General features: G+C 38.6%; 3 protein-coding genes across 4 annotated transcripts; 2 read left to right on the top strand and 1 right to left on the bottom strand.

Moving 5' to 3' along the window:
- Positions 1 to 9,241, top strand: cax1 (cation/H+ exchanger protein 1). The gene is made up of 20 exons (XM_085138525.1): positions 1 to 244; positions 1,002 to 1,175; positions 1,394 to 1,524; positions 2,752 to 2,866; positions 2,987 to 3,103; positions 3,183 to 3,244; positions 3,408 to 3,584; positions 3,779 to 3,970; positions 4,385 to 4,484; positions 4,967 to 5,108; positions 5,649 to 5,832; positions 5,928 to 6,027; positions 6,122 to 6,240; positions 6,421 to 6,458; positions 6,554 to 6,681; positions 7,988 to 8,121; positions 8,286 to 8,380; positions 8,503 to 8,581; positions 8,671 to 8,779; positions 8,926 to 9,241. The coding sequence occupies exons 1-20, from the start codon at positions 166 to 168 to the stop codon at positions 8,997 to 8,999; spliced, it is 2,349 nt and encodes a 782-aa protein (XP_084994651.1). The 5' UTR covers positions 1 to 165; the 3' UTR covers positions 9,000 to 9,241.
- Positions 9,242 to 9,557: 316 nt separating this feature from the next.
- klhdc10 (kelch domain containing 10) lies at positions 9,558 to 18,612 on the bottom strand. Its single transcript, XM_085138526.1, has 9 exons — positions 18,370 to 18,612; positions 15,350 to 15,571; positions 15,059 to 15,213; positions 14,794 to 14,942; positions 13,969 to 14,053; positions 13,486 to 13,552; positions 13,350 to 13,397; positions 13,069 to 13,208; positions 9,558 to 11,846 (listed from the first exon to the last, which is right to left on the bottom strand). Exons 1-9 carry the CDS (start codon positions 18,458 to 18,460, stop codon positions 11,637 to 11,639), a joined length of 1,167 nt encoding a protein of 388 aa, XP_084994652.1. The 5' UTR covers positions 18,461 to 18,612; the 3' UTR covers positions 9,558 to 11,636.
- A 1,561-nt stretch (positions 18,613 to 20,173) lies between these two features.
- Positions 20,174 to 24,168, top strand: zc3hc1 (zinc finger, C3HC-type containing 1). Of its 2 annotated transcripts, none has more exons than XM_085138412.1 (10): positions 20,174 to 20,340; positions 20,859 to 20,961; positions 21,085 to 21,235; positions 21,379 to 21,462; positions 21,581 to 21,708; positions 21,877 to 22,016; positions 22,131 to 22,401; positions 22,575 to 22,772; positions 23,032 to 23,241; positions 23,362 to 24,168. In XM_085138412.1, exons 1-10 carry the CDS (start codon positions 20,207 to 20,209, stop codon positions 23,434 to 23,436), a joined length of 1,494 nt encoding a protein of 497 aa, XP_084994538.1. In that variant the 5' UTR covers positions 20,174 to 20,206; the 3' UTR covers positions 23,437 to 24,168. The 2 variants fall into 2 exon arrangements, with proteins under 2 accessions (XP_084994538.1, XP_084994539.1); XM_085138413.1 differs by lacking the exon at positions 20,174 to 20,340 and adding an exon at positions 20,372 to 20,507.
- Positions 24,169 to 24,638: the final 470 nt, after the last annotated feature.

Genomic DNA, 24,638 nt, shown 5'->3' with positions numbered 1-24,638 from the left:
CCCACCGCCCACTTCACCTATGGGTGACTGCTAATGCCAATAGCCGCTCGGACTGCACAGAATAAAGAGGGAGGGAAGTCAAGTCCAGAGGATTACAGGGTAGAAGCAACGCTCGGAGAATAAAGTGTCATACCAAAAAAAAAAAACCCAAAAAAACAACCCAAAATGTCCCACAAAAACTGTTTACTTTTACCGGGTGATGTGGAAAACTTACCAAGAATATCCGAAGCTGATTCATCGTCAGGTGAGACCAAACTATTCAGCGCGTGCTCCTCCACACCTGCGCAGATCCTTTCATGTAGACTTTTAAAAAATGACGTTTTGAGTATTTTGTCAAGTTTGCGTTCCACGTGCTCTTTAAAGTCACCTTCGGTTAAAAACAAAAGTTAAAACTAATTTCAGTTTGTATTTTTGTGGTTATAATTCTATTGAAAACGACGTTGTTGCTGTTGTTAAACCTTAATGTTTAAACAGATAGCGTTGTGGAGGATAGCCTGATGGTCACAGTTGTATTGTATGTATGTAGGTCATATGGTGCTTCCTTGGGATGGTGTTTAGTAACGTTCCTAGAGGCAACAACTGCTCACTTTAATTCCGTTTAACCTATTTTTTCTGTTTTGATTTAATGAAAGATTCACATACTTGCAGCTGTTTTCTTCTTGCAGTAATTTCTTTTCATTTTAATCTTTGCCTTCCACTGGCTGCCAACCATTAAATCAACTGCTTTTCATGAACCATAACCAGTATGCATTCCTTTTTTAATTTGAAAGCCCAGCAGGATTCTTAGCGCAGCATTGCATTGCACTGATAATCAGTCTTGACTGATTGCTGTTGAGAGCATGGGTTTTGTATGGACACTGTATGACTCTCAGGAGGTTTGTGTTTGTCACACACATTTTCATGGAAGCATATCAGTCAGCTAACACACTATAAATGGAACTGATATGCTGTTCTCTTCTGAAAACCATACTTCACGCTCTTTATAATGTTTCCATGTTTAGAGACCTGTGTCCATCAAGAACAGCATCGATATCCACGGCGACTCTCCCTAACTGATAGGCTCTGTGTTGGGGCCCATCATCTCGAGACAGGCCCTGCAGATACACCCTCCACAGATGCTTCTGGACACCACTTCTGCCACTACACCCCAAAATGTTTTTTTGGTGTCCATAGAGGTGAATATGACATTAGCTGAAACTAGAATAAAGTAGCAGATACCTGACTGGATTTAATAACTCTAGTTGGCTGGTTCTGAATGATCAAGACTACCTTTCCCACATGGCTGAAGCATTATAAGATTCTGTGTATATGGACATGTGAAATGTTAAAATATAAAGAGGTTTAAATTAGAACAGGGTAGAAAAGTTTTTTGTTTTTTTTTAAATCTGCACAGGGGGGCATGTCACCTCAGCCCGGTCTTCTCCACCACACAATGGAGAAGAGGGATGGCATGAATGCACCACAAGGACTACAATCAGAGTTGACAATGAGGTGGAGGCACACAGGGAGGCCAACAACTACAAGGTAGGAAACCACTCGATCAGGGCGGTGGTTACGTGCTAAACACTTACTAAATACTACGGCACCTAATTTCTCACTTTTTATTTATAAAGGAAAGAAAAGGGACTTGAAGCATTTTAAAATACACATGTGAAATAGATACACAGCTTTCGCAGTAAGTTTAATATGAGTCTAGCGCAAGAATTTAGAAATGTAATCACACCGAATCTTTCATTACTAGTAACCATAAACTTTAGTGGTTCTGTGATAGCCAGCCAATTCGTTTGAGGTATCAGAAGTGACGCAGAAAAACATGGGGTTGCGTTTTGGGGCTTTTTCTTCTCCTGTAGTCTGTTATCCATGCAGGCTTACGGGGGTTTTACTCACTCGGATGGAAAACGCTGCTAAACCGCCTGAAACGGCTCTTCTGTTGTCCTGGCATTTCTTCTGTTACTGTGTTGCACAAAAAAACATACTCAACTTAATACAGATGTTAACAGCAATTTACGGTCTGCTAGTTTTTCCTTACAGGAGATGCTTTTACTTTATGATTGAGGATTAGTGGGCTAATTTTTACGCTGGTAGGAATGTTCCCACAAGAATAGCAAATATATGTTCAGTGTTAGCATGATGTGCCTGACATTAGTGGTTGCTTATTACGATAAAGCTGTAAACATTTATGCACTTTTTTTCAGTTTCACTTGTAAGACAGCAAAACAAATGGTGACGCTAACACTTCTTCGTCTTTTCTTTCTTCTTCTGCTTCTTGCTTCTTGTAGCCACCTCTGTCACACCAACCCTCTACATGTCTTTCACCAAATTCACGAGCTTTGTATGTGGTCATCCTCTTTTTTTTCCTGCATGGCAGCTCCATGTTTAAATACTTTGTCCACTTCCCGGCACATGTGCAGATTGCCTCTAACGTTGTCACCAAACCAATCAACCTGAGCTGTCCCTCTGATATACTCATTTCTAGTCCCGTCTAAACTGGCCCCTCACATTACTTCTAAACTGTGGTAAAGCTGTGTTAAAAATGGCTACATGTAAAACAAAAACTCGGAATATCTCCAGAATGACGCTAAAGCTTTTTGTTTTTGAGTCCACACCCCTGAGTTGTTGACTACATAAGTAAAGTTGTAAATAAATTAAACTGACCCTCTCAAATGAAATTATGAACCTGTGAGTGTAATACACGCACTCAAAGCTGCAGATGTTTTTCTTTTTAATAATAATACCACTTTATTTCTTCAGTTTGGTTTCAGAAAATGGAAGGCCAGTGTAACGGAGAAGCCCATTGAAGACCAATCGGAGATCATGAAAGAGCTGCACTCTGACCTTAGCATTGTTAAGGCTCAAGAACGCCTGGGTTCCTTTTGCCTTTTTTTCATATTAGAACTCTGTTTAACTCCAGCACGCTCGTACATGCAAATTCGTGTTTCTTACACTAAGGAACTAACCTGCATTTGTGATTTCTGTCTCTTCTCAGGTTCAGTGGTAACCTTTGGGAATGTGTGCTATGTATTTTTATTTGGTTGGTGGATAGCGTTAATCTACATCCTCATTTCTGCTGTCATGTTTCTGACAGTGGCAGGTGCTGCTTATGGTATGTAGTCTTTAAAAAACTGCAGCACTCTTGTTTTCTGTAAATCTGGAAAATAATGCTAATGAGTTGCTTCTTTTAGGAAAAGTTTGTGTCGCATTGGCATGGTACTTTATTTGGCCATTTGGGAAGTGTATTGAGAAGGTAATGAAGCCTTTTAATGTAATTTGTGTGCTAAATTTGATACTGTGTAGACGCTAGAGTTGCTATTTTAAGTTTAAAAATCAGGATTTTTAATAGGATAAATAGGTTTTAATGACAGCATTCAGTTAAAATCCTCTTATAAGAATTTATTAATTTTTTTCAGGTTGATAATGTACTTAATAGATTCTCTGTGAACCCTCCAAACTGTGAGGTTATTCCTCATGAGACGGACAGTGAGGACCTTGTTGTGAACAAAGACTCTGCATCCCTAGTGTCTTCACCCCCACCTATCCAGATCCCTGTCCCAGAACTGCCACCAAAGAATACTTCAAAGCACTGGGTAAGAAAATCATACTGACCTCAGTTATGTGGTGCTGTGCACAGTTCTGAAATATTTATATAGAAGTTTATACATAATTCAACCTGAGGGAAAAAGAACAAAGAAATAATTAGAATTTCAAAATTGCCACAACTTTCATGTGCATGACGAGTGTATGTAAGCTTCTGACCATGAGTCCTAATCTGTCTCCACAGTGTCGTGTCAGCACTTGCATTTGGTTGTTACTTGGCTACCCTGTCCTGGCTGTCATGCACTGCCTCGCCTGTGTGCTGTCCTGGTTGCTGGTCTTCACCATCCCAGTAGCAAAAATCAACGCTCGTATACTAACCGGCGTCCTTCTCATGGCACCAGAGGACCTTCACATCCACACACTGGAAAAGGACAAGGTTATTTACTGAAACACAGATTGATGTTGTAGATATGAAGGCAGAGGATGCGTGAAAGATTTCCCCCTCCATTACCGCAATGGTTATGCTTTTCAAAATACCAACCGCAGTGTTGTTACTTTTTACAGCAGCCTTATTAGCCATGATCCTTTGTACTTCCCACAAGCTTTAAATGTGGTAGCGTGTGTTTAATGCTGTCTGTGACACTTTGTTCCTTTTTTAAAAGAGCAATTGAACCATATCACACAAAAAAGGTTTTCAGTTTTCACATGGCCTCAAAGTGAAAGTATGATAAAAACAGTTCAGCAAAACTGAACTGTGTATAGCTTGTTAATGTTGGAGCTAATCATTTTTAATGCATGTTTACTGACTCTTTTTTTTTTTTTTTTTTTACTTCTACGATCTCCCTTGCAGACACAGGCATGTGGAACCAGAGTCCTCTTATGCTGTTATCAAGCTTTCAATATGCATTACTACAAATACACAGTCCACGGTATCAACATTTTCGCCCTCAGTATCCTTTTTAAGTTGTTAGACATAAAGTAAGGGGCTCAGTCACAGTTTTTAATCCTCAGCCTGAAAGGCCTGGGGGATGATCGCCAAGCGGTCTGGTGACACTCAACTTTGTGAACACGATAACCCAAGGATTGTATAATTGATACCACAGATGTATCGGCTAAAAATGTAGGAAACGTTTTGGTGACCGTGACCACAAGGTCAAGGCCAGAGGTCAACTTTACTAAAAGTCTTGTGAAGGAAAAATAATTTTTTAAACTATGTTGTAATTGTATTTACTCAGAAAGATATGATAAAGGTCTTTCGTCTTCATAGCTTAGCTATAATGATAATAACCCTTCTGCTGTCAGATTTCTGTAACTATATAAATTTTCAGGCCAGGGCAAATGTGCAAAAAGATGTTCTATTATAGCCACTAGTATTTTTACTGCTGGTCTGCCCACTGTCTGTCTGTTGTCCTTAAGCCTTTGCCCACTGCAGACCTGCTTCCGTTGGTATTTATCACTTTGATCATTGGTTACGCTGACAAAGAAAACAATTACTTCAGAGCCGAGACAAAGTTTGCTACAGCCATGATTTCCATTATTCCCCTGTCTTATTATATTGGCATGGGAATAGCCAGGTAAAATTCTTTCATTTTATTTTTGAAGTAACAAAAAATTATAGTGGGTGAAATTCAAACTTCACTCCTTTTTTATTTAATTGTTTTTAGCCTTTGGTAACTATCTAGCTGCAGCTCCTTTCATCTGTTTTCCCTACCAACAAGTAGGCAGTGAAGCAAGTCTTGGACTGCAGCTGTTCATGATAGTCCTCCTCCTGCTCGCAGCCAGAACCTGCAGCAGGTGGAGGATTTTTAAACTCAGAGGCTGCACAGCAGTCCAAGATCATCGCAATTGAAGTCTTTCCACAGGACAAAAAACACTCTGATAGACAGCTGAGTGACACTGACAACTACAACAATAGCAAATTTGCCTGCTTGCATGGGTAAAACACCAGATGGCACTAGCTGGGGCTCGCTGGTTAACTGCCTCTGAATTTATGAATTAATGTGTTAGTATGTAGCAAGTTAATCCCACTGAACATTTTTAGAAACTCTTAACTACATATAACGTTTCAGTTCTTTTTGTTTATTTTGTTTTGTATCTGTGTATACTTCCTGCAGCATTTCTGCACAGTGTAACTTCGCAGTGGGAGCGGTGGTGAACGCAACTTTTGGCTCCATCACAGAGTTGACATTCTACATCACGGCATTGCTTCAGGGGCATCGTGCTGCCACCAAATGTTATGAAGAGGTTGTCAAAGCTGCGTTAACTGGCACCCTTCTTGGATGTATACTGTTCATACCAGTAAGAGCAGATGAATTGTGCCCATTGGTTATATTCGCAATTAGATGTCTTAAGCAGATGGCTGTACTCATTGCATAAAAATTCTAACTGCACAGGGTATATGTATGATCATTGGGGGTATTAAACACCAGGAGCAACGATTTAACAGCCGTTCAGCTGGAGTGAGCTCAGCTTTGCTCTTCATATCCATTGGAGGTAAGGATGGCAGATGTGAATAAAACAAACTGAGAAACAAAATTCTTCCAAAATCTGAGTCCAAACCCCTTCCATGCTGCAATATTGTCCCTAGGTGTGTTTGCACCTACCCTGTTTTCAAAGACCTTTGGTAATCTGATGTGTGAAAGTTGCAGCGATGTTCCTGGCAATGCCACTGTGGCCTTCGTCTGTAAAAACTGTCACTATGACACGGTGGGTGGCTGCTTCTTCTTTTTGTATAGAGTTATAGGGTATTTTGTTATAGATCAGCTCAGTAAGTACACTTAAAAATGTCCAAAGGAAAGACTCAACTTTTAGGCTTTTCCAGGGCAACATGTTGCATCTTATTTTATTGTTGATTTTTCATTCTTATCTTGTTTGTGTTCACAACAGAGTCAAAGTGAGCCCCATTTAATTCTGTCCCATATTGAGTAAGTCTTGATGCTTGATTGCACAGCACTTCTCCAACATGATCAGCTTGAAATTATTTTGAGTGATAATTTTTTTTTTTTTTCTTTTTTTGCAGGCCTCTTATGTACACAATTTCTGTCCTCCTGCCTGCTGCATACCTAATTGGCCTCATCTTCACACTGAAGACCCATTCCCACATCTATGATATCCATATCAGTGATGGTCACGGGGGCCATGCACACGGTCAGTACACACAAGAGGGTACCAGCACCTCCAACCCCACTGGTGAAATCACCACCGGCCATCTACTTGTCACCAAACCATGTATTAATGCCAGTATTATTGCCCATGGGCCACGTTGCAATAGGTGTGTTGTGCATGCAGTTCTTTAATCTTTTGGGGAATAGGAAAGTGAAATGATTGCAAAATGCTTATTGCTCATTGCCTTCCTTATTACCAAGCATGTGCAGTGTTGCAATAAGGCAGTTTTGCATGTAAAAACCTGTGAAGTTTGAGGAAATTGCATTAAATTGTTTTCTAGGGGGAAAAGAAATGCAAACCTAGCTGTGTTAATCTTAAATAAAACTGCAACCAGTTCTGCAACCAGCAAGACTGGTGAGCATTTTGGAGAAGGATTTAATAAACACATTGCAGACAAAGAACTCTTACATGTTGGCCCATCTCACTATACCTTCAGCCCCATCCTTAAACCTTCTCCCTCACAGAGAGAATTATGATCTTGTTTTCTGCTTGGCCGTCACCTAAGGATTTACATCCCTGATAAGGAGGAGTCGTCTCACTATCTGTTTAACATCTCCCATGAACTAACAATGGCCTCACTGTGTCAAGTGTGTGTGTAGAGCATAAGGCCCATTTGTAGTGCACATACATACTACTAAGTGACTGTGAGAAAGTGATATTACTATTACTAATGTGATATGATTCAAATATATAATTAATACATCAGAAAAGAAATCTGTCATGACAGCTGCAATTAAAAAAAGCCTTTCTTTGAATGTTTATGCATTAAAATAAGAAATCATGAAATATAACTGTCATTGTGTGTGCCCAACAGGATCTTGGCACCTCAAGCCATTAAACATTAACTCATTATTCTTTATTTGACTCTCATGGCAGACCAGTAATCAGAATTAGCAAATTAGAAGTTTGTATTTTTATTTGTTTTAGCAAAGTCTGGATGCTAATTTAGAATGTAGCACGAGCTAAAGGTGATAAGCAAGCTGGCTTTTAGAGGGGAACAAGAATGCAGATCATACCTCATAAAATGCATATTTGGATGTCCCTATGCACTGACTGTGTGGAATGATCTGTAGGTAGATCTGGAAATGTTATTTGGTTGAAAGAGCCTTTCCTCTAGAGAGCATATTACAATCTAATATTTACAATGATAATGATTTGGGGTTTTCTTTGTTGTTATTGTTGTTGTTGTTGTTTTAAGTTAATGAAATAAAGGGCACTAACGGTTTAAGGTCATAAGTACTTATTGTTAAACCTGTCAATGAACTCATGGTATGGATGTTACAAGCAGGTCACCATGTTGTCCACTGGTCCCGGTGGAGGGCTCTTGGAGTGCTGATTGTTGCCACGGTGCTGATGGCTTGCTGTGCTGACCTCTGCACTGAAAACATTAAGCCCTTTCTGACCCATTCCTCCATCTCCCAGGTATTCCAATACATTATTATGCTTTTTGTAATAAAGAAAATGTAAAAACTCTAAACTTTATTGAACAAGACACCTGTAGCATGTAGAATGAAGTGGAAACCTTGTATTAAAGCTGACCAAATATTATAATACTGAAGTTAACTGTTTATCTGCTTATGCTGCAGTACTTCATTGGGGTCACGGTGTTGGCCATGGTGCCAGAGCTTCCTGAGATTGTCAATGGGATTCTTTTTGCACTGCAAAACAATATCAGTCTCAGGTTTGATAACGCCATCCCGTTATATTATCACATGTGTTATAACCCACCTGGATGGGCTCAATTTTAATCTGGAGTAATGGAAATGCACAAAATATTAAACCTTCCTTGTCCCCTCTTTGCAGCCTTGAAGTGGGAAGTTGCATTGCTGTGCAGGTCTGCATGATCCAGATTCCTCTGCTCATCCTCTTCAATGCATTCTATGTAAGTTAAATTGATTATTATTTTGTTTGTGATAATTCCAGTTATGACATTTCAAGCTATATATATTATTTTTTCTTCTTTCCTCCCAGGATGTTGGCTTTATGCTTGTGTTCAGCGATATTCATCTTTGGGCTAGCATCTTTAGTGTAATTGTGGTCAATTACATCTTCATGGATGGGAAATGTGACTACTTTCAAGGTAAGCAATATCAGAATATAATACTGGAAATGTAAGTATTAATTTTGCACGAATCGGATGTTATCAAGGACTTTCTCATATGTGCATTTGTCAGTTTTTCCTATGTCAAATATCTTGCTTATATCCACTCGTTGTCTTGTCTGCAGGCACGGCTCTAGTGGTGGTCTATCTCATCCTTTTGGCCCTTTACTTCTTTGCTCCTTCTCCACACTCGTGTTAATGTGCCAAATAGTAATTTTGAAAATTAAACATATTAAAAGGTTTCTTAATCTTTGGTGGTGTGGGGTCAGAAGCACAAAATGTGGGATCAGAAATGTCATGTTGAAGATTAAAGTGAATATGTTTTTTTTATATTTATATATGTATACACATAAAATAGTGTCTTCCAATTCTGTCTGTAATTTAAAAAAAGTTTTTGCTGTTGAATAGAAATGTCAATTTGTGGTATTTTTCTTGTTAATCGTTGTAATATCTTGTTGATATTTGATATAATAAACATATTCATTAAAAAAAACTTTCTGTATTTTTGCATCTTGACTATTAATCTCTCAGCTTTTTCATTTTGATATTTTGCCTTTGAGATTATGTTATTCACTAGCATTTGGGCAAATTCAGCTTCACAAACACAACAAATACAGGCTTGTATGACTTTGATCTATTGTGCACTTTGAATAAAAGAGGCAGCAACCATCCATGCAAGAGTCTTACACTGGATAATTCTAGTGTGCGTCATGCTAAGCATTAGTACAGGAAAGAAAACTGGGGGGGACAGAGAGCTCTTTACAGAACACCTTTATTTAGAGACCTCTTAACACGACACTCATACAAGCCCAGTGTACAACATTTTCGGGGTCACCTGTAAAACTGTTTCCCAAAGTAACGATTTGATGTTAATATTTAAAAAAAAAAAAGGGGGGGGGGGGGGAAAGCAGGTAATGACATCATGCACCAGTAATTTGGAACAGCAAGCGGGAAAAGCAGAAGAAAAAAGAACAAGGTAAAAATAATACAGGCAGACTCATGCATATGTGACCAAACCATCTGGCAATATCCCATCATATGTATATATATATTTTTTTAAAAAGGTTTTCCTTGTCATAATCACATTTTGAAGGTGAATATTATTTGGCATCTGTAAACATGAACATATTTTATTTAAACACTTGGTTTTTAAGATTACAGGATATAAAAATTACAATCTTGGCCAGCAACATGTCACAATATGCAATTATGGGACTTTTAATTTACTTGTAAGTCTAAGAATTGTGTCTAAACATGCAAATATCTGCCTCTATTTGTCAAACCTCAATATCAGTTTGGGGAAAAGGCACTGCAGTATAAACAGATGTTCGTGTAAGCCTGCTACTGAAGCAACTCCCTGTGCATCATGTGTCTTAAACAAAGAGGGAGTAAAATTTTAAACAGAATCAAGTCTTTATTCAAATATAATCATATTAAATATATACATATCTATATATATATAGATATATATAGATATATATATAGATATATATATAGATATATACATATCTATATATATAGATATAGATATATATATTTTTTAAAAGCACCAAATTCACAGTGATGTGTAGCATGGTTTGGTTTACAAATGAAACCTGCAAGCAAACACAATGAAAAGGGAAAAAAAATAATAAATTATCTTGAACATACCCACCTCGCTTCAATTTCATCTCCAGACTAGGCTGCAATATGATGTATAATGAACAATACAGGAACTACAGAGGTGCGGACACAGGCAAAACCAGCATTTAAAACTTCCTTACATGCCAATGAACAGCACAGTGTTTCTGCATGTTTTAGGCAATTCACCACAAATAACATAAGACTCTTTTCAAGGCATGCACTAATTTCATTTTTTAGGATTTGAATGCTTTTATATCCCAGGCAGATGGCATGTGTTTTTGTTTTTTAAGATATAAAAATAATTCGGAGAAACTGGAAATTTAAGATTACTTACGGTCAAAGTTATGCAATGATCCACTTTGACATTAAAATCTCAGAGAAAGGTTATTGTAATTGGCTGAACGATGAACCTTAGAGAGTAAAGTGAAATGAAAAGGCCCGCGAGGAAGTCACAAAAGCATTCACAATAATCTAAAACTCTACAACAGGTCAGTAGAAATGAAAATTATATATTAGATAGGGAATTGTATTAAATTGGCTAAAATGTGCAAAAAACACCGCCATGGTTCTTTAACAAACCACCATCTGCCACTGTTTCAGACTGATATCAATACTATTGTGGCCTCTGCATGGAGAATTTTTTAAAGATGAAAAAAACAAACAAAAAAACCAAATGTCCACAAATGTGTAAGACAAGAATGTGCAAACTGCAACATCAGTTCACAAAGCTACCCCACCCTCCCCCATAAAAAGTGATTTCATTTTAATATACATGCATTCGTCATTCACACTGAACTTTTAAAATGACCAGATAATGCCGATTTGGACAAAAAACAAACAAACAAACAAACAATGGGAGAAAACAGTGTTTGACTTCATGCCGGGGCAAAATAAACCATTTCCAGCTGTTTGATGAAAACCATGACTGTATTAGTTTGACACAAGTGCAGGGACCAGTGGGGGGACAGAGTCTTGAGTAAAATCCATAAAACATTCCACATATACTCTGTTCTTCATCACTTTAACTACAAAAAAAAGGAAGAAAAACAAAACAAAAAGGCATCCCATTGTTTTTGGTTTTAAGGCGAGGCTACGTCAGGCGGGAGGGCAGGGCGGGGCTTGGGTCACCCTAAGACTTCCTGTGAATTCAATTTTGTACTGAGCCGCTCTCCTCGCTGTCCCTTCCATTTTACGTGTTCTTGCTCCGCTAAGTCTATTTCAAACGTTCAGTGAGTTCCTGTGTGAGGCCCAGGTTGAGCAGCTGCATGGTGGGGAGTGAAGAAAGGTGGGGAAAGGCCTTGAGGAGCTTCTCCCAGCATAGCTCCAACAGGCTGGGCACAGTCAGCCAGATCTTGAACAGAGAGCCAGTTCTCTTGTTCTCATGGATGTTCACCACACCACCATGGATGTACATGCAGCCAGCCTGGGTACAAAACAAAAGAGAGGGGGAAAAGGTACATTTTACAGTGTATACAGCTTATATGAGCTTCCTCAATGTCATCATTGATTATCCAACTGGCAACAAACAAAATCTTTTCATTATGTTCTCCTTGCACCTTCTGGATCACCAACAGTTTTTTATTTTTATTTTAAGAGGACGGTTCCATATAATAACATAGAACATCAAAAACAAAATTAGATGTCCACAAATATAGACAAAAAACAGCCATCATCAGGGGCTTAGAGCCAATCACTGGTCTCATCCACACATTGAAACTATCTATCGCACCTCACCACATGTCTTGCAGCACCCTCTCATATTTCTGCCACTCCAGGGTTCATGCAGTAATACTGATCCTCTCTTGGCACCATAACTTAATGTTTTTATCTAGATTCATAAAGTGCAAGTCCTCTTCCTTAATACTTCTCCATCAACACTCTCAAAGCAAACATTGCATTTGTAGAGCTCTTTATTGGTGTGAAGCCATTCTGCACCTCTCTTCTTAACCTAGCCTTCACAACTCGTTCTCATAGCTTCACGGCATCACTCGTGAACTCCTTCCCTCTGTAGTTACTACAGCTCCACAATTGATCAATAATGTGCATCAATGTCAAAATTGTCAAGGAGCCTCGAGTTCTGAAATGTGAAGCCTAAAACCCCATATTTACTAACAGTCAGGATAGGGATGATTGTATAAGACTCATTTTCCCCCCTCTTTTTTTAAAGAAGAAAATGACCCTGCTTTTCATTGAATTTTCAACATTTCGGTAAATATTTTCCTCATAGTATAAATATTAAATAATGAAATAACCAGTTTCATTATTTATTTATACCAGAATGATATTCACTTTGTAAATTATATATATTTTGTAAAACGGTTTGATAAACCATGCTGTGCTTTAGGGCATCACTCCTCTGTGATGGACAGATTGCTGTGAGCACTGTCCTCACAGTTTGTCATATTTGGATTTACAAACCGATGCATCAGCTAGAGGCTTTACAGAGAGAATCTGCAAACCAGAAGGTGACGTCACCATGGCTTTGTCCATCTTTTTATATAGTATATGCTAGGAACCCACGACAGCTTATCTAACATGTAATTTCACCTTCTGTGTATACATTTATATTCTGAGTTTGGTGAGTACTAAGGTAATTTTGCTACTTTGAAATTTAGACTGATCCAAAGAAATGGTATTGTACTAACTGGGGTAACAGCAGCACAGTGAAAGTAAGCTGGCTCGGGCATCACTGCTGGTAGTTTGCTCCACTGGAAAGTCTGAAGGTTGATTTTCCACAGATCAGCTAATATCAATTCCCCATTGTAGCCTCCACAGATAAATACATCTACAATAGAAAAAGCAGATAAAGAAAATTGTTGATTCACATATAAAAACATTAGAATGAGAGGATGTAGTATGAAATTACAGTGCTTAATAAGTGACACTGGCTATACAGAAATATGTTCTTTGGTATAGCAGGCCTCACCGTTGCGTATCTGCACACAGCTATGGCACCTTCGAGGAGCGGGATAGCCTGTCAAAAGCACAGATATTTTAGTAAAGTGCACTACTGTTAAGGATAGCACAGGCTTACAGTTAATCATGATGTGAAGTATACAAACCTATCTTTTCATGAGGTTTAGTTGTAATCTCCTCCCAGGAATTGGTTTCCAGATTATAAGCATGTATCTTAAATAAATAAAAAATAAAAAGACAAAACATTTTTAAAAAAGTGACGTGTGAAAATGACAGACTTGGACAGTTATCAAGATGGAAGACACTTCTGATAAATTCAAAATATTTCCAACTCATCTGATCAGCTTTTGCGTAGAAGTACAGATATATAAACAAGGACTAATGCTAGCATTTTTATATGCTATTTTAGTAGTAGTGTACAGATTTTTTATTTTTTTTTTGTAAAACCAGAGTTTTGTTTCTTCTCTTATTACCATTGGCACACTAAACAAATCCTAGGGAGTTCAAAAAAAGACTAAACTTTAGACTAAGACTATGAATACACCAGGGACATGGATTTTCCTTAGCTGGAACTCAGTTTTGGTGACAAGTTACTTCAGGGTATATAAAATCTTTCAGTGGTACAGTACCTTATCTAAAGGATATGATGTCCAGGAAGTTCCTCCTCCCAGAATATAGATCCTCTGTCCATCATGTGCTATTTCATGCCTATATCTGTGAAACACACCATGACAAGGAATTTTAACATTTTAATACTAGTAGAGATGGAAAGAGATATGATGTTATCAGAAAACTTCACTTGCGATTCAATATTAATGTAATTTTTAAGATTCTGCAATGTACAGAGTACTGCAGTAACATATATAATTACGTCCTCAAAGTTGAATTAATTATTATTATTAATAATAATAATGGATTGCATTTATATAGCGCTTTTAAGGAACCCAAAGCGCTTTTTACAATTCCACTATTCATTCACACACTGGTGGAGGCAAGCTACAGTGGGGCAGACTGACAGAAGCGAGGCTGCCATTGTCCCCTCTGGCCAACACCAGTAGGCGGTTGGTGAAGTGTCTTGCCCAAGGACACAACGACCAGGACAGAGAGCCCAGGGATTGAACCGGCGACCTTCCGGTTACAGATGCGCTTCCCAACCCCCTGAGCCACGGTCGCCCAATTATTATTAATAATTATTTTTTGCTTGCAAAATTATTTTCAAGCATACCAACAATGTCACTATAACCTTGTTGACATAAGACGGAATCAGTCGGCAATTGAATGGGGTCAAAGTGACAATTATATCCAATCTGTTTCTGATAATACAGCAGTGAACTGCAGAGAAATTTATTGTATTTTATAAAATATTGATATTTGGTTTCCCTGTATTGATACAATATTGCCACACAAAATATTCCCCCCACCCCTAATGTTAAACTCCTCAAGTATCATCATACCGCTCCTCGGGCAGGTCATCGGGAGGGTTGTTGGGCTTAAGGTGGATCCACTCTCTTGTGGTCAGGTCCAGCCTGTGTAGGTCTGTGCTGTAGATATAACCTGTCGTCCCTCCAAACACGTACAGGAAGCCGTTTATAATAACCATTGCCTGGAGGCAGAAAGTATGAAATGGCAGATAAAACACTGAAACAAAAATTTAACGTACAAATTTTTCTAATTTGAATGTGGTCGTCAGAAAGGAGGATGACTGATTTCTGTGACTACCTGTCCATAGATTCTGTTGGGCTTCTTCCCTCGACAGTTGAGCAGCGACCATCGTTTGTACTTCACGTTACAAACGTGAACGTCGTTGCCATTATTTTCACCAAAGGGGATTCCGGTGCCCCCAAACACCAGGAGGTTGTTACCGTGCAAAACAGCTGCAGAAAAACAGCAACACCAAACTTGATTTTCATACATGTTTTTTTTTTTGTTTGTTTTTTTTACTAGTGTTTACACCAACAATGTGTAAACACTAGTAAAATGTTCAGAAGTACTAAATACACAATGCTTCACCTGACATTGATGCCAGCTCTGTGGGCATGTAGCCCTCTGTTCGGATCTGCTGCCAGCAGCCTGTTGCAAAATGATACCTCCATAGCTCCCTGAAAAGTGGATAGTCTTCATTTTCTGAGCCTCCTGACTCATCGTAGTCAGGGTTGTACCCACCAAACACATACAGGTTAGTGTTGTCAGCGACGCAGCGGTGCCCACTGCGGGCAGGTGGTGTGCGATGCCCTGGAAACAGAAAAAAACAAAAACAATCAAAGCCTAAAAATGACGATGAGGAGTACCATCCATCATAGCAAAAAGCTACTACTTGAGCTAAATGCTGCTCTTAATTCTATGCATGATATGAACTTTGACACTGCTTTACCGGATAAAACAAACTTTTTTTTTAAAACTGACAGAAAAAAATAAAATGTGACATTGTAAAGCTATATAAAAAACATTATCCAAAAGTAATACAAGTACTTGTAATAACAGTGATATGCCGTGGTCATATCACCCAGCAATTAAATCAATTAAAGCGTTAGAGTATAACCTATGCATTTAAAAAGTCAAACATTTTTTAGAACTTAAGACTAGTTATAGCTCCAACCTGACTAATGCTCCACCGGTTATATACATAACATGTCAACTTTCATATTGATAACTATGAGAAATTCTGCATTACAAGAGTCGTTGTATGACATTTACTGGAACTTGGGAAGAAACGTAAAGGCGTTAGACCAAGAACGCTATATAAGCTGAAGATTATGATCTATGTTAACTGATAAGAATGTGCTTAAGGTTCAGTATAATCAGCATTCATTACTAATTTCCTTTGCTGTATTGCAGTCTTTAGGATTACTATAAATTATTTTTACAACAGGTCAGCTGGGATACATGATGGATGGAGGGAATTTTAATGCAGTTGCAGAAATCTTTAACAGAGAGGAGGAAAGGAGTTACACAGAAGATTTAAAAAAAAAAATCCTATTTTCTTACATTTAATTTCTTATATGCTATTGGATAGATATACTAATTGAGGCAAATTACTGTGAAGCCAGAGTTACAGGGTAATTTACTAACAATGTGCTGTAATTTATATATAAAGATGCAGCCAGTTCACCTCAGTAAAAAGAAAAAACAACTTTTTGTAGAAAGAATGCAAATAGGTGGCTTAAAAATCCAGAGGAAGGCAAATGCTGCATGCCTGCTAACTAAAATAATTCAGTTTAAGCTCAGGTTTCATATAATTTCTTTTCTCTGAAAACAGCAAGGCAATCATGATAAATGAGACGAGGCTGAATGAAAATGAATATGCTTTTTATATAAGAAATAACTCTTCTGATAGAGAAATAACTCTTCTGATAGAAGAGTTATTTCTCAGCACTGTGCAAAGGGTTCTAATGATTAGGACTCAGGTGCAGCGCAAGATTGATCCAGAGGAGAACTGCATTATTAAAAACTGTCCCACCCTATAAACTTGAAATCTGTGTGGAACAGCTGACCTGTACGATGCGCAAAAGACCACAAAACATTATTTACAGTCAGATGATGAGCCATCTCAGTTGCTATGTTACTATCCCATGTGCGTGAATGCGCACTTCGCCTTTTAGTTTTAATAGCACATTGCAACATTTAAGCATTAATTTAACTCACCAAACCTTTTATTGGTTACAGATTCAACAAATGGGGTTTGCCTCTAAACACGCACACAATTTTTTTTCCAAACACAACTTTTTTTTTTCCAGCACTAAAGTTTGTGCAATTTGCAGTAAATTGTGTTCCGAAGACTTTGTAATTTACACTGCTGTGACTCATTTAAATATTCTCCTCCTGAAAGTGAAAATACAAATACATTTGGCATAATACCAGCCTCAAAAAAACCCCTCCTGTTCACATACTGACACTTAGTCTCTTTTGTAACTCCAGCAGCTTTTTAATGTCAAAAGAAGGCTTTGTGCTGCTGTAGACGTTAGTACACCTGGCCCTAGATTTTTCTTCTTTTTAAGCCTACAATGAGTTTTTCCACAGACTGTTCTCTTTTATAAGACCTCCATAAAACAAAAGGGTCAGAACATGTTGTGGTGAAGGAGGATGTGCGTTTTGTAGTCCATCTTCTACCCATTGTAGTTTCATCAATACTCAGGCACACTATGGCACCTATTTGCTCCTACTGTCTTGTAAAACTTCATATGAGCAATAAAACTACAATATAAGTATTTTATCAGTCATCAAGATAATATTTCTCTGTAGATCTATGTCAGCATCCGTTAGAGTGACCAGTTTTGGTCTTTGCACTGCAGAATTTCCCTTTCCTGACCAGCTTGTATCTGTAAAACACAAAAGTATACAGGATCTCAACTTAGGATCTACCACAGGCATAAGAGGAAATAACTAGCAACCAAAGAGCAGTCTATTCTTTGAAAATTTTATACACGCAATAGATCATCTCAGATATGTTTGGGTTTTAGTTTTTAGTTTTTTGGCCAGTAGATGTTATACTGAAGTTATCCTCTATACGTTGCTGGAAAATAGAGATGTAACAAATCTCTCCATGACTGAGAACATACCTAATGAGAGCTTGAAACTTGTTAGTGGACATGGCTCTGTGATCCGCTTAAACCATCAAATATTTTATCAACCCTCAGCATAAACCACAGATACACACAAAGCTTAAACCTTCAAATTGTTATAAATAAAACCTTAAATCCATGAAATCCACTCCAGCCGATATTAGAATATTTACTGTAGCACACTGCAGCCGATAAAGCTCTATGCAAAAGTATTATGTGCTATTTTCTCCTGTTAGCTTAGATAGGATCGCACCCAACACATCAAAAGATAATCAAACAGAATTGCGGGATGTTGCTAGCCTGAATGTAATGCTTTAAAATATCACGAGTAAAGGCAAAGTTTAAAATTCCTGACTCAAAGTAACAAGCAGCTGATGTAAATGACACAGACTCAATTTGACTGTACAAACATGATAACGTCCAGGTAAAGCGTAACGTCGTTAGCATATCTTGCTAATGTTTTTGACCGACCTGCTAACGTCACACCGTGCGGCGGCCTGCCTGTCAATTTCTGGAATTTATTCAGCTGGTCTGGACTGTGAGCACATTCGGCGTCCGACATCGTCTCCCCCTTTACAATCCAGTCACGGAGAATGGCACGTCAAATAAAAACAACATCTCATAAGAGCCGTAGAATCATTTTACGTTTCAGTCAGTTTGGAAGACATCCACAAACGTTACGTCCCCCCGCTGTGGATTGGACTTGGCCAATCACTGGACTCGTTATTAGGACGTTGCGTCACTAGAGGTGGGCGGGGCGGCGGTTGCCGGTATGTATCCACAACACAACAGTTTTACTTGGAGTGTGGATGGCCCAAAATGCGTTCCCAGGCTCTATATATATATATATATATATATATATATATATATATATATATATATATATAAAAATTACAAATAATGAAAAAAAATATTATTGTTATTGCTTGCACTGTACAGACCTAGTCAAGGTTACCAATTACCTTCTTTTAACAACTGAGAGTGGAGACGGATTATCATTTAGAACATGAAGTGGCATTCTTATGTTTGGGGGGGAGAAACAAACAAACCATTAAAAAAAACTGTCACAATGGGTAGCTATTCATTATCTAGAGATCACATCACCTGTAGCGCGCCACAAAGTTCAGTTTAGGTCTTACTTTGTTTTCTATTCATGTGCTTTCAGTTGGAGAAAATACAGTTAGTGAATCAGGAAGTGCAGAGGATGAGTAGTAAGAATTGGGGGCAGCTATTAAAGACATACCTGGAGATGTTTAAGACAGAGGGCTTTTGACCAGATTGTTTAACACAGTCTTGGAGAACATGCCTAAGGAATGGAGAATAAGTCGAGTGGTAATGATTTTCAAGAGCAAAGGTGATGCGCAGAGCTGTAGTAAAAACAGAGTTTAGAAAGTTGATGACCCAGACCATAAAGACAGAGTGAGAGCTGTAGAAACTAGATTAGGAGGAGAGTTGAAAATCAGTGAACAGGTGATGTAGGCGATGGCATGTATGTAAAATTTAATTTAATACTTTCAGTCCCTGGGCTGGGCCCTCAGAACGCATTATTCTTACTCAAATGCCTCCAGATCATAAAGTAGAACTGTGCTGGCTTGAACAGAGACACATTTTCCTACTATCTGGTGATGCAATATTCTAAAAAAAATGAGCTAATAACAGTATCTAGTGGGATGTGTTGCAAAACAAAACTCCACCAAATAAGAATTTATTCAAAGCGACTTTGTTTTTGTCTATATAGCATACCTTATAGTTGAAAAATATTCATGTTTTCATTACATTTGTGTTAGCGCTATTACTTATTTGAAATTATTTTATGTAGCTCTTTATTCTACAACAAACTACACAGCATCATATGGAGTCTTAAGAAGCCTCCACTTCAAACTACAGCAGAAGATATTAATATTACTAATCTTATAGTGTAATATTGCCCAAAACAATAAATTCAGAAGGGGGAATTTTGTATGCATATTTATTGCAGTTTATTGCATCTGGATAACAATATTTAACAAAAGATCCATAATCAAATACATGGAAACAAATTTAAAAAGTAAAAATAAAATGTTGGACCTACATTTAAAAACACACACAAAAAGTAGTACATTTTAAATCACAATTTTTTTTTTTATTAAATACCAAATAAATAATTCTTTACATTTAAACATTAATAACAGTCAATCTATTAACTTAGCCTTACGGAATTACGCTTCTGAAATTTAAGCGATGTTGTTGCAGCGCTGTGGTCTTGCAGCATCACGAAGCGGAACTGTCGGTTTCAGGGTGTATTTTCCGTGGGACCGCAGAGCCGATCATGGCGACTCTCGGCGGCAGTCGTGGGGATCGTCTCGGCAATTCTAATCACAACAAGTCTGCTATTGTTTCCCCGGAAAAAGTTCGTGAAATTCTCAATGAGGGGGTGTCGTCAACAAGCGTGGGTTCCAACAGGTGCGATTTTTTTTTAATCAGAGAGCGCTCATGGTTCAATTTAAAAAGACGGAGAACAAGTTGACGCTAGCTAGTTTGCCTAGCCACTTAGCTTGGTAGCTGTACTTTTAGCTTCATTCAGTCAGCATAACGAGAAGACGGACGAGATTCCGCAGGTTTGGATGCATGTAAGCTAGGAACAGCAGTATGAACTGGCTCGCCTTTGTGCTTTCATTGTTGTATTCATCGGGCAAGTTTATTATGGTAGCATCTGAATTGTCGCCACTGTGTACAGTTAGAGATAAGAGGGGGTGGGGACCTTAAGTTTGGTAGTAACTCCCTACTTTGCAAGTTTTCTGTTTTGCTTCCATCATTAGGTTAAACGAATCGATTCTATTCAGTAGTGTGCGATTATAAAATGAAAATAGGAAACATATAACGTGAAGTACGCATAGCTTTACCCAGTTATATTTGTTTTATCAATCATGTAAATAAAACTGCATACTGAAGATGTTTTTTCCCCTTTTTGTTGATTTCAGTGTACAAGGGGATTTGAATGTGGTGGAAGTGAAAAGCAACTCTCAAGCACCTTGCGAAGCAACGAACAAAGAAGCCTTTTTCTCAAGAGTGGAATCCTATTCAATATCCTTTTTCCCCTCATTTTGAATCAGTATGAGCCATCTTAGTTCTTGTTTTTATGTTGTTATGTTGTTATTATTACATGTCCTTGCTGTATGTAAGTTGAAGTTTCCCTTAGCGCCGCACTGTTTGAAATGGGCAGGCAAACCACGCATACTTTCCCCTTTGATGTGTGCCAGATATGGCTGGATCAGTGTTGGCTGTGATATGCTCAAGTGCTGCAGCTGCCAGGCTTTCCTATGTGCATCCTTGCAGCCAACTTTAGACTTTGAAAAATGTGAGTGAAACTTAAAGCAACTGCACAATAACAACACTAGAGGACAAACAGTTTGTTTTTGTTTTTTTGGCAAGGTTAGGTTGATATTGTCGGGCTGCCAAATTTTTTTTTAAAAATTAAAGCACATCTCCTCTTTTAAACAGATGAAAGCCGCATTGCAGAGATATCAAGGCAGCTTCAGACACAGCATGAAAAGTTTTGTCCTTGGCCTGACTTTCCATGTCCAGGTGGGAGCAAGCATTTTGCATAAAACATATATATCAGCAAAAGTAATTTGCCTTGAATAAACTTTGATTTTCTTTTTTGTCCATGTAATGATCATGGTAAATGTTCCTTTTATTTCAGAGCGCTTCTGGCTTGTTCCAGCCTGTGAACCATCGACACTTCTTGCTGCCTTTTTGGAGCGCTTCCAGAGCGCCTGTCTCCTTGCACAGCAGCTGCCAGCAATGAAACCGGAGCAGCTGAAGTCTATGGTGAAGCTGCAGAAGGGCTTCAGCCTTTTTAAGGATACTGCTGTTTAAAGCATTATACATATTATTTACATTAGAGAATACACTTAAAAGAATGCGTTATTGAGATTATAGAAACAGTTGTCTGAGTCACTCGTTCACCTATACTTAATGGCCACTCTTTCCTTGCAGTCTTTGACAGAGGACGTTATCAGCAGTATGCTGCAGGTGATTGAGGAAGAACAAAAAAGAAAGGGAGAGACTCCTTGCTCTGAGCCTTTGGCTATCCAGATGGCAGCATGTATTGTTTCTCTCTGCGGTTGGGCAGCAAGGTGAGATGTAACTCGAAACTCCTTTCAGAGAAATCAGTGTTGTCATATGCTGACATTAAAAGTTGCGTGAAAATTTAGAAACATGGGACAAAAAAGTGTTTTTCTCCATCTTAGTCCTGCTCTGCACGCCATGAGCCTGCCGATCCTCACCTGCTCCTACTGTATGCGCAAGGTGGGCTTGTGGAATTTCCATCAGATGGAGGGAATGGGAGGTGAAGCAGACAATTCAACAAATACACTGGGCACCCCTGTTCGGGCAACCAGTCCTGCTTCAGCAACCCCAAATGATGGTCAGGGAGAGCATTTCACTTCCACCTCACCGAGCCCTGCTACAACTCCTTGTCGCATGAAGCTGCGGAGCCAGGACTCCACCCGCTCTGACCATGTAAGGAGGAGGACCAGGCGGATTTCCCGAGCTGTGCCACTAGCTGGAAAAACACTAAACCACACTATGCACAAGCTATGATGCAAGCTTATTAATCAATTCAATTAGAACAAGTGAATGTAAACTTCAGAATATACTAAGCTGCTTCTATGCTGTCTTGGTGTATGTTACAGGGAGAGGGTACCTCCTCCCCAGTGGCCTTGCGTGCCCGGAGCAGAGACTCACCTAGCCCCAGTGAAGAACTGCCAAGCCCTTTGACGAGGGGCAAGAGGCCCGCAACTCGCAGTAGAGGACAGGGAGATGGCTCAGGGACTGATGGCACTACTAGCCTGCCTCCAAAGCGCCTGTGCCTCTCATCAGCTGGTGGTCTAGTAAGAACTAACATTACTGAGGTTTTTTGTTTGTTTTTGTTTTTTGTTTTTTTTAAATGATGGCATCAGACTTTATCTGAGGAAATCCGTACAGTCCTGCCTGGTTATTCAGCCAGTGTTTCAAGAGTAATTTGAGTATTTTGTTTGGTTTACATTACAGTTAGAAATGTTGTTAAACTAAAAACATGAAAGACAAACATTCCCTTTTTTAAGGCAGAGGTGTATAATACAAATGTTGACTTACTATCTCTTATTTCAGGATGGGCCCTTGCCCAAGAATGTATTTGACCCCTTAGCTCAGCACAGGGAATGGTGTCCCTGGATCTCCGTAGGAAAGGAGAATGTGGATCCTGGGGCTATCCCTTTTTCAGAAAAAGGTTCAGGACTTTATCAGCAGGGCTGGAAAGCTGCTCTGGACCTCCTCATGCCCATGAAGAACTCCAGTATAGACGAAGGCAGTCCAGCACAGGCAAGACAAAAAGTTCAAATATTTATATTTCATAAAAAAAGAGTCATCAGACATGTATATGATAGATTTATACAGATTTACAGATTTTTGCTTTGTTTGTTTGTTTGTTTTTTCTTCCAGGGTCCCCGTGACAAATCTAAAAGGGTGTTTGCTATATTCCGACAGTGGCAGGTTTCCTCTTCGCCATCTCAGTAGACTCTTTGCAAACAAAACCAGCATTGCAACACTGAAGTGATGAACTGACCTCCACTCTTGTTTGTGGTTCAGAATCCATATTACGAATGACAGGAGTGTCAGGTGTTATTAAATGTAAGCCATCAATTGAGGTCTTGTTTCTGTTCAGTGTTTGTCAAGGACAAATAAGGTTCATTGTGTCATTAGACAAATGAATGTGTTCTCAGTAAACAGTAAAAAATGTGAATGAATGAATGCTGTGGCTTTTTAAAAAACATTTCAGTTCGGCTACACAAGATTTGGGATGTGTACCGCCATCCACATGACCACAAAGTCTGCTTTGGTAGTCCTTGATGACAACATGATGGTCTGGATTTTTGTGGAATATAGAAGATCATGAGAAAGGGCCACATGGCTCTACACTGGAAAGATGATGTTTACCTTTACCGTATTTTGAGTTCTTTGCAAGAGCAGTAAACATTAACCTGAGATTAGCAACAAAAAAAAAAAAAGACTGTGAGGAAGTACTTATGTGTGTATTGTTTTGCTTAAACACCAGATGGATACAATAGCTGTCCTCAAAGAGAGCAGAATCTTTTTGGAGTAGTAATGTTTTTTCTCATTCGTGCTACCCGGTTTGAAATTCTTGATTTTCTGTGATATTTCGTTACCGATGCAGTTCTCACTCTCTTGCATGTACCTTTGTCTTTGTAGACGCTCCTAAAAGGGTTTAATAAATTGCTCTTCTGAATGCTTGTTTTACTTTGCATGTCGTTCTTCTGAGATTTTTAAGATAAGGCCAGTCAAAAAATTAATGAAATTATATTGTAAATCCAAGAAGAATGCACACAGTACAAATGTGTTAGATGGCTCTGCTTCACAAAGATTTTTTTGGAATGTGGTTTTTAAAGTTTATTTTAATTTTATTTGCTGAAGTGTGTTTATGTGCATGTGTGTATTCATGTATAGATAGATGGATAGGTATTGTAGCCATGTAGAAGTGGTATTTTTAGCCATGACCATTTTCTTTATTCTTTCCCTAGATCAAGTCTTGTTTATATTCTATAAATAAGATATTAGGTATATTTCAGCTTCGCATAACTCTGGGGGAACTTAGTCAGTTAACGGAAATGAATCACAAGACTGATGCCCCCCTCCCCCAAAAAACATTCACTGTTCTTGAAATGGACTGTCAGTCTTGCCAGACATTTTGGGGTGCAAGT

The sequence above is a fragment of the Neolamprologus multifasciatus genome, chromosome 17 (genome assembly GCF_963576455.1).
Source record: "Neolamprologus multifasciatus chromosome 17, fNeoMul1.2, whole genome shotgun sequence".
In the NCBI taxonomy this organism is placed as follows: Eukaryota; Metazoa; Chordata; class Actinopteri; order Cichliformes; family Cichlidae; genus Neolamprologus; species Neolamprologus multifasciatus.
This window is presented reverse-complemented; position numbering and strand designations above follow the sequence as displayed.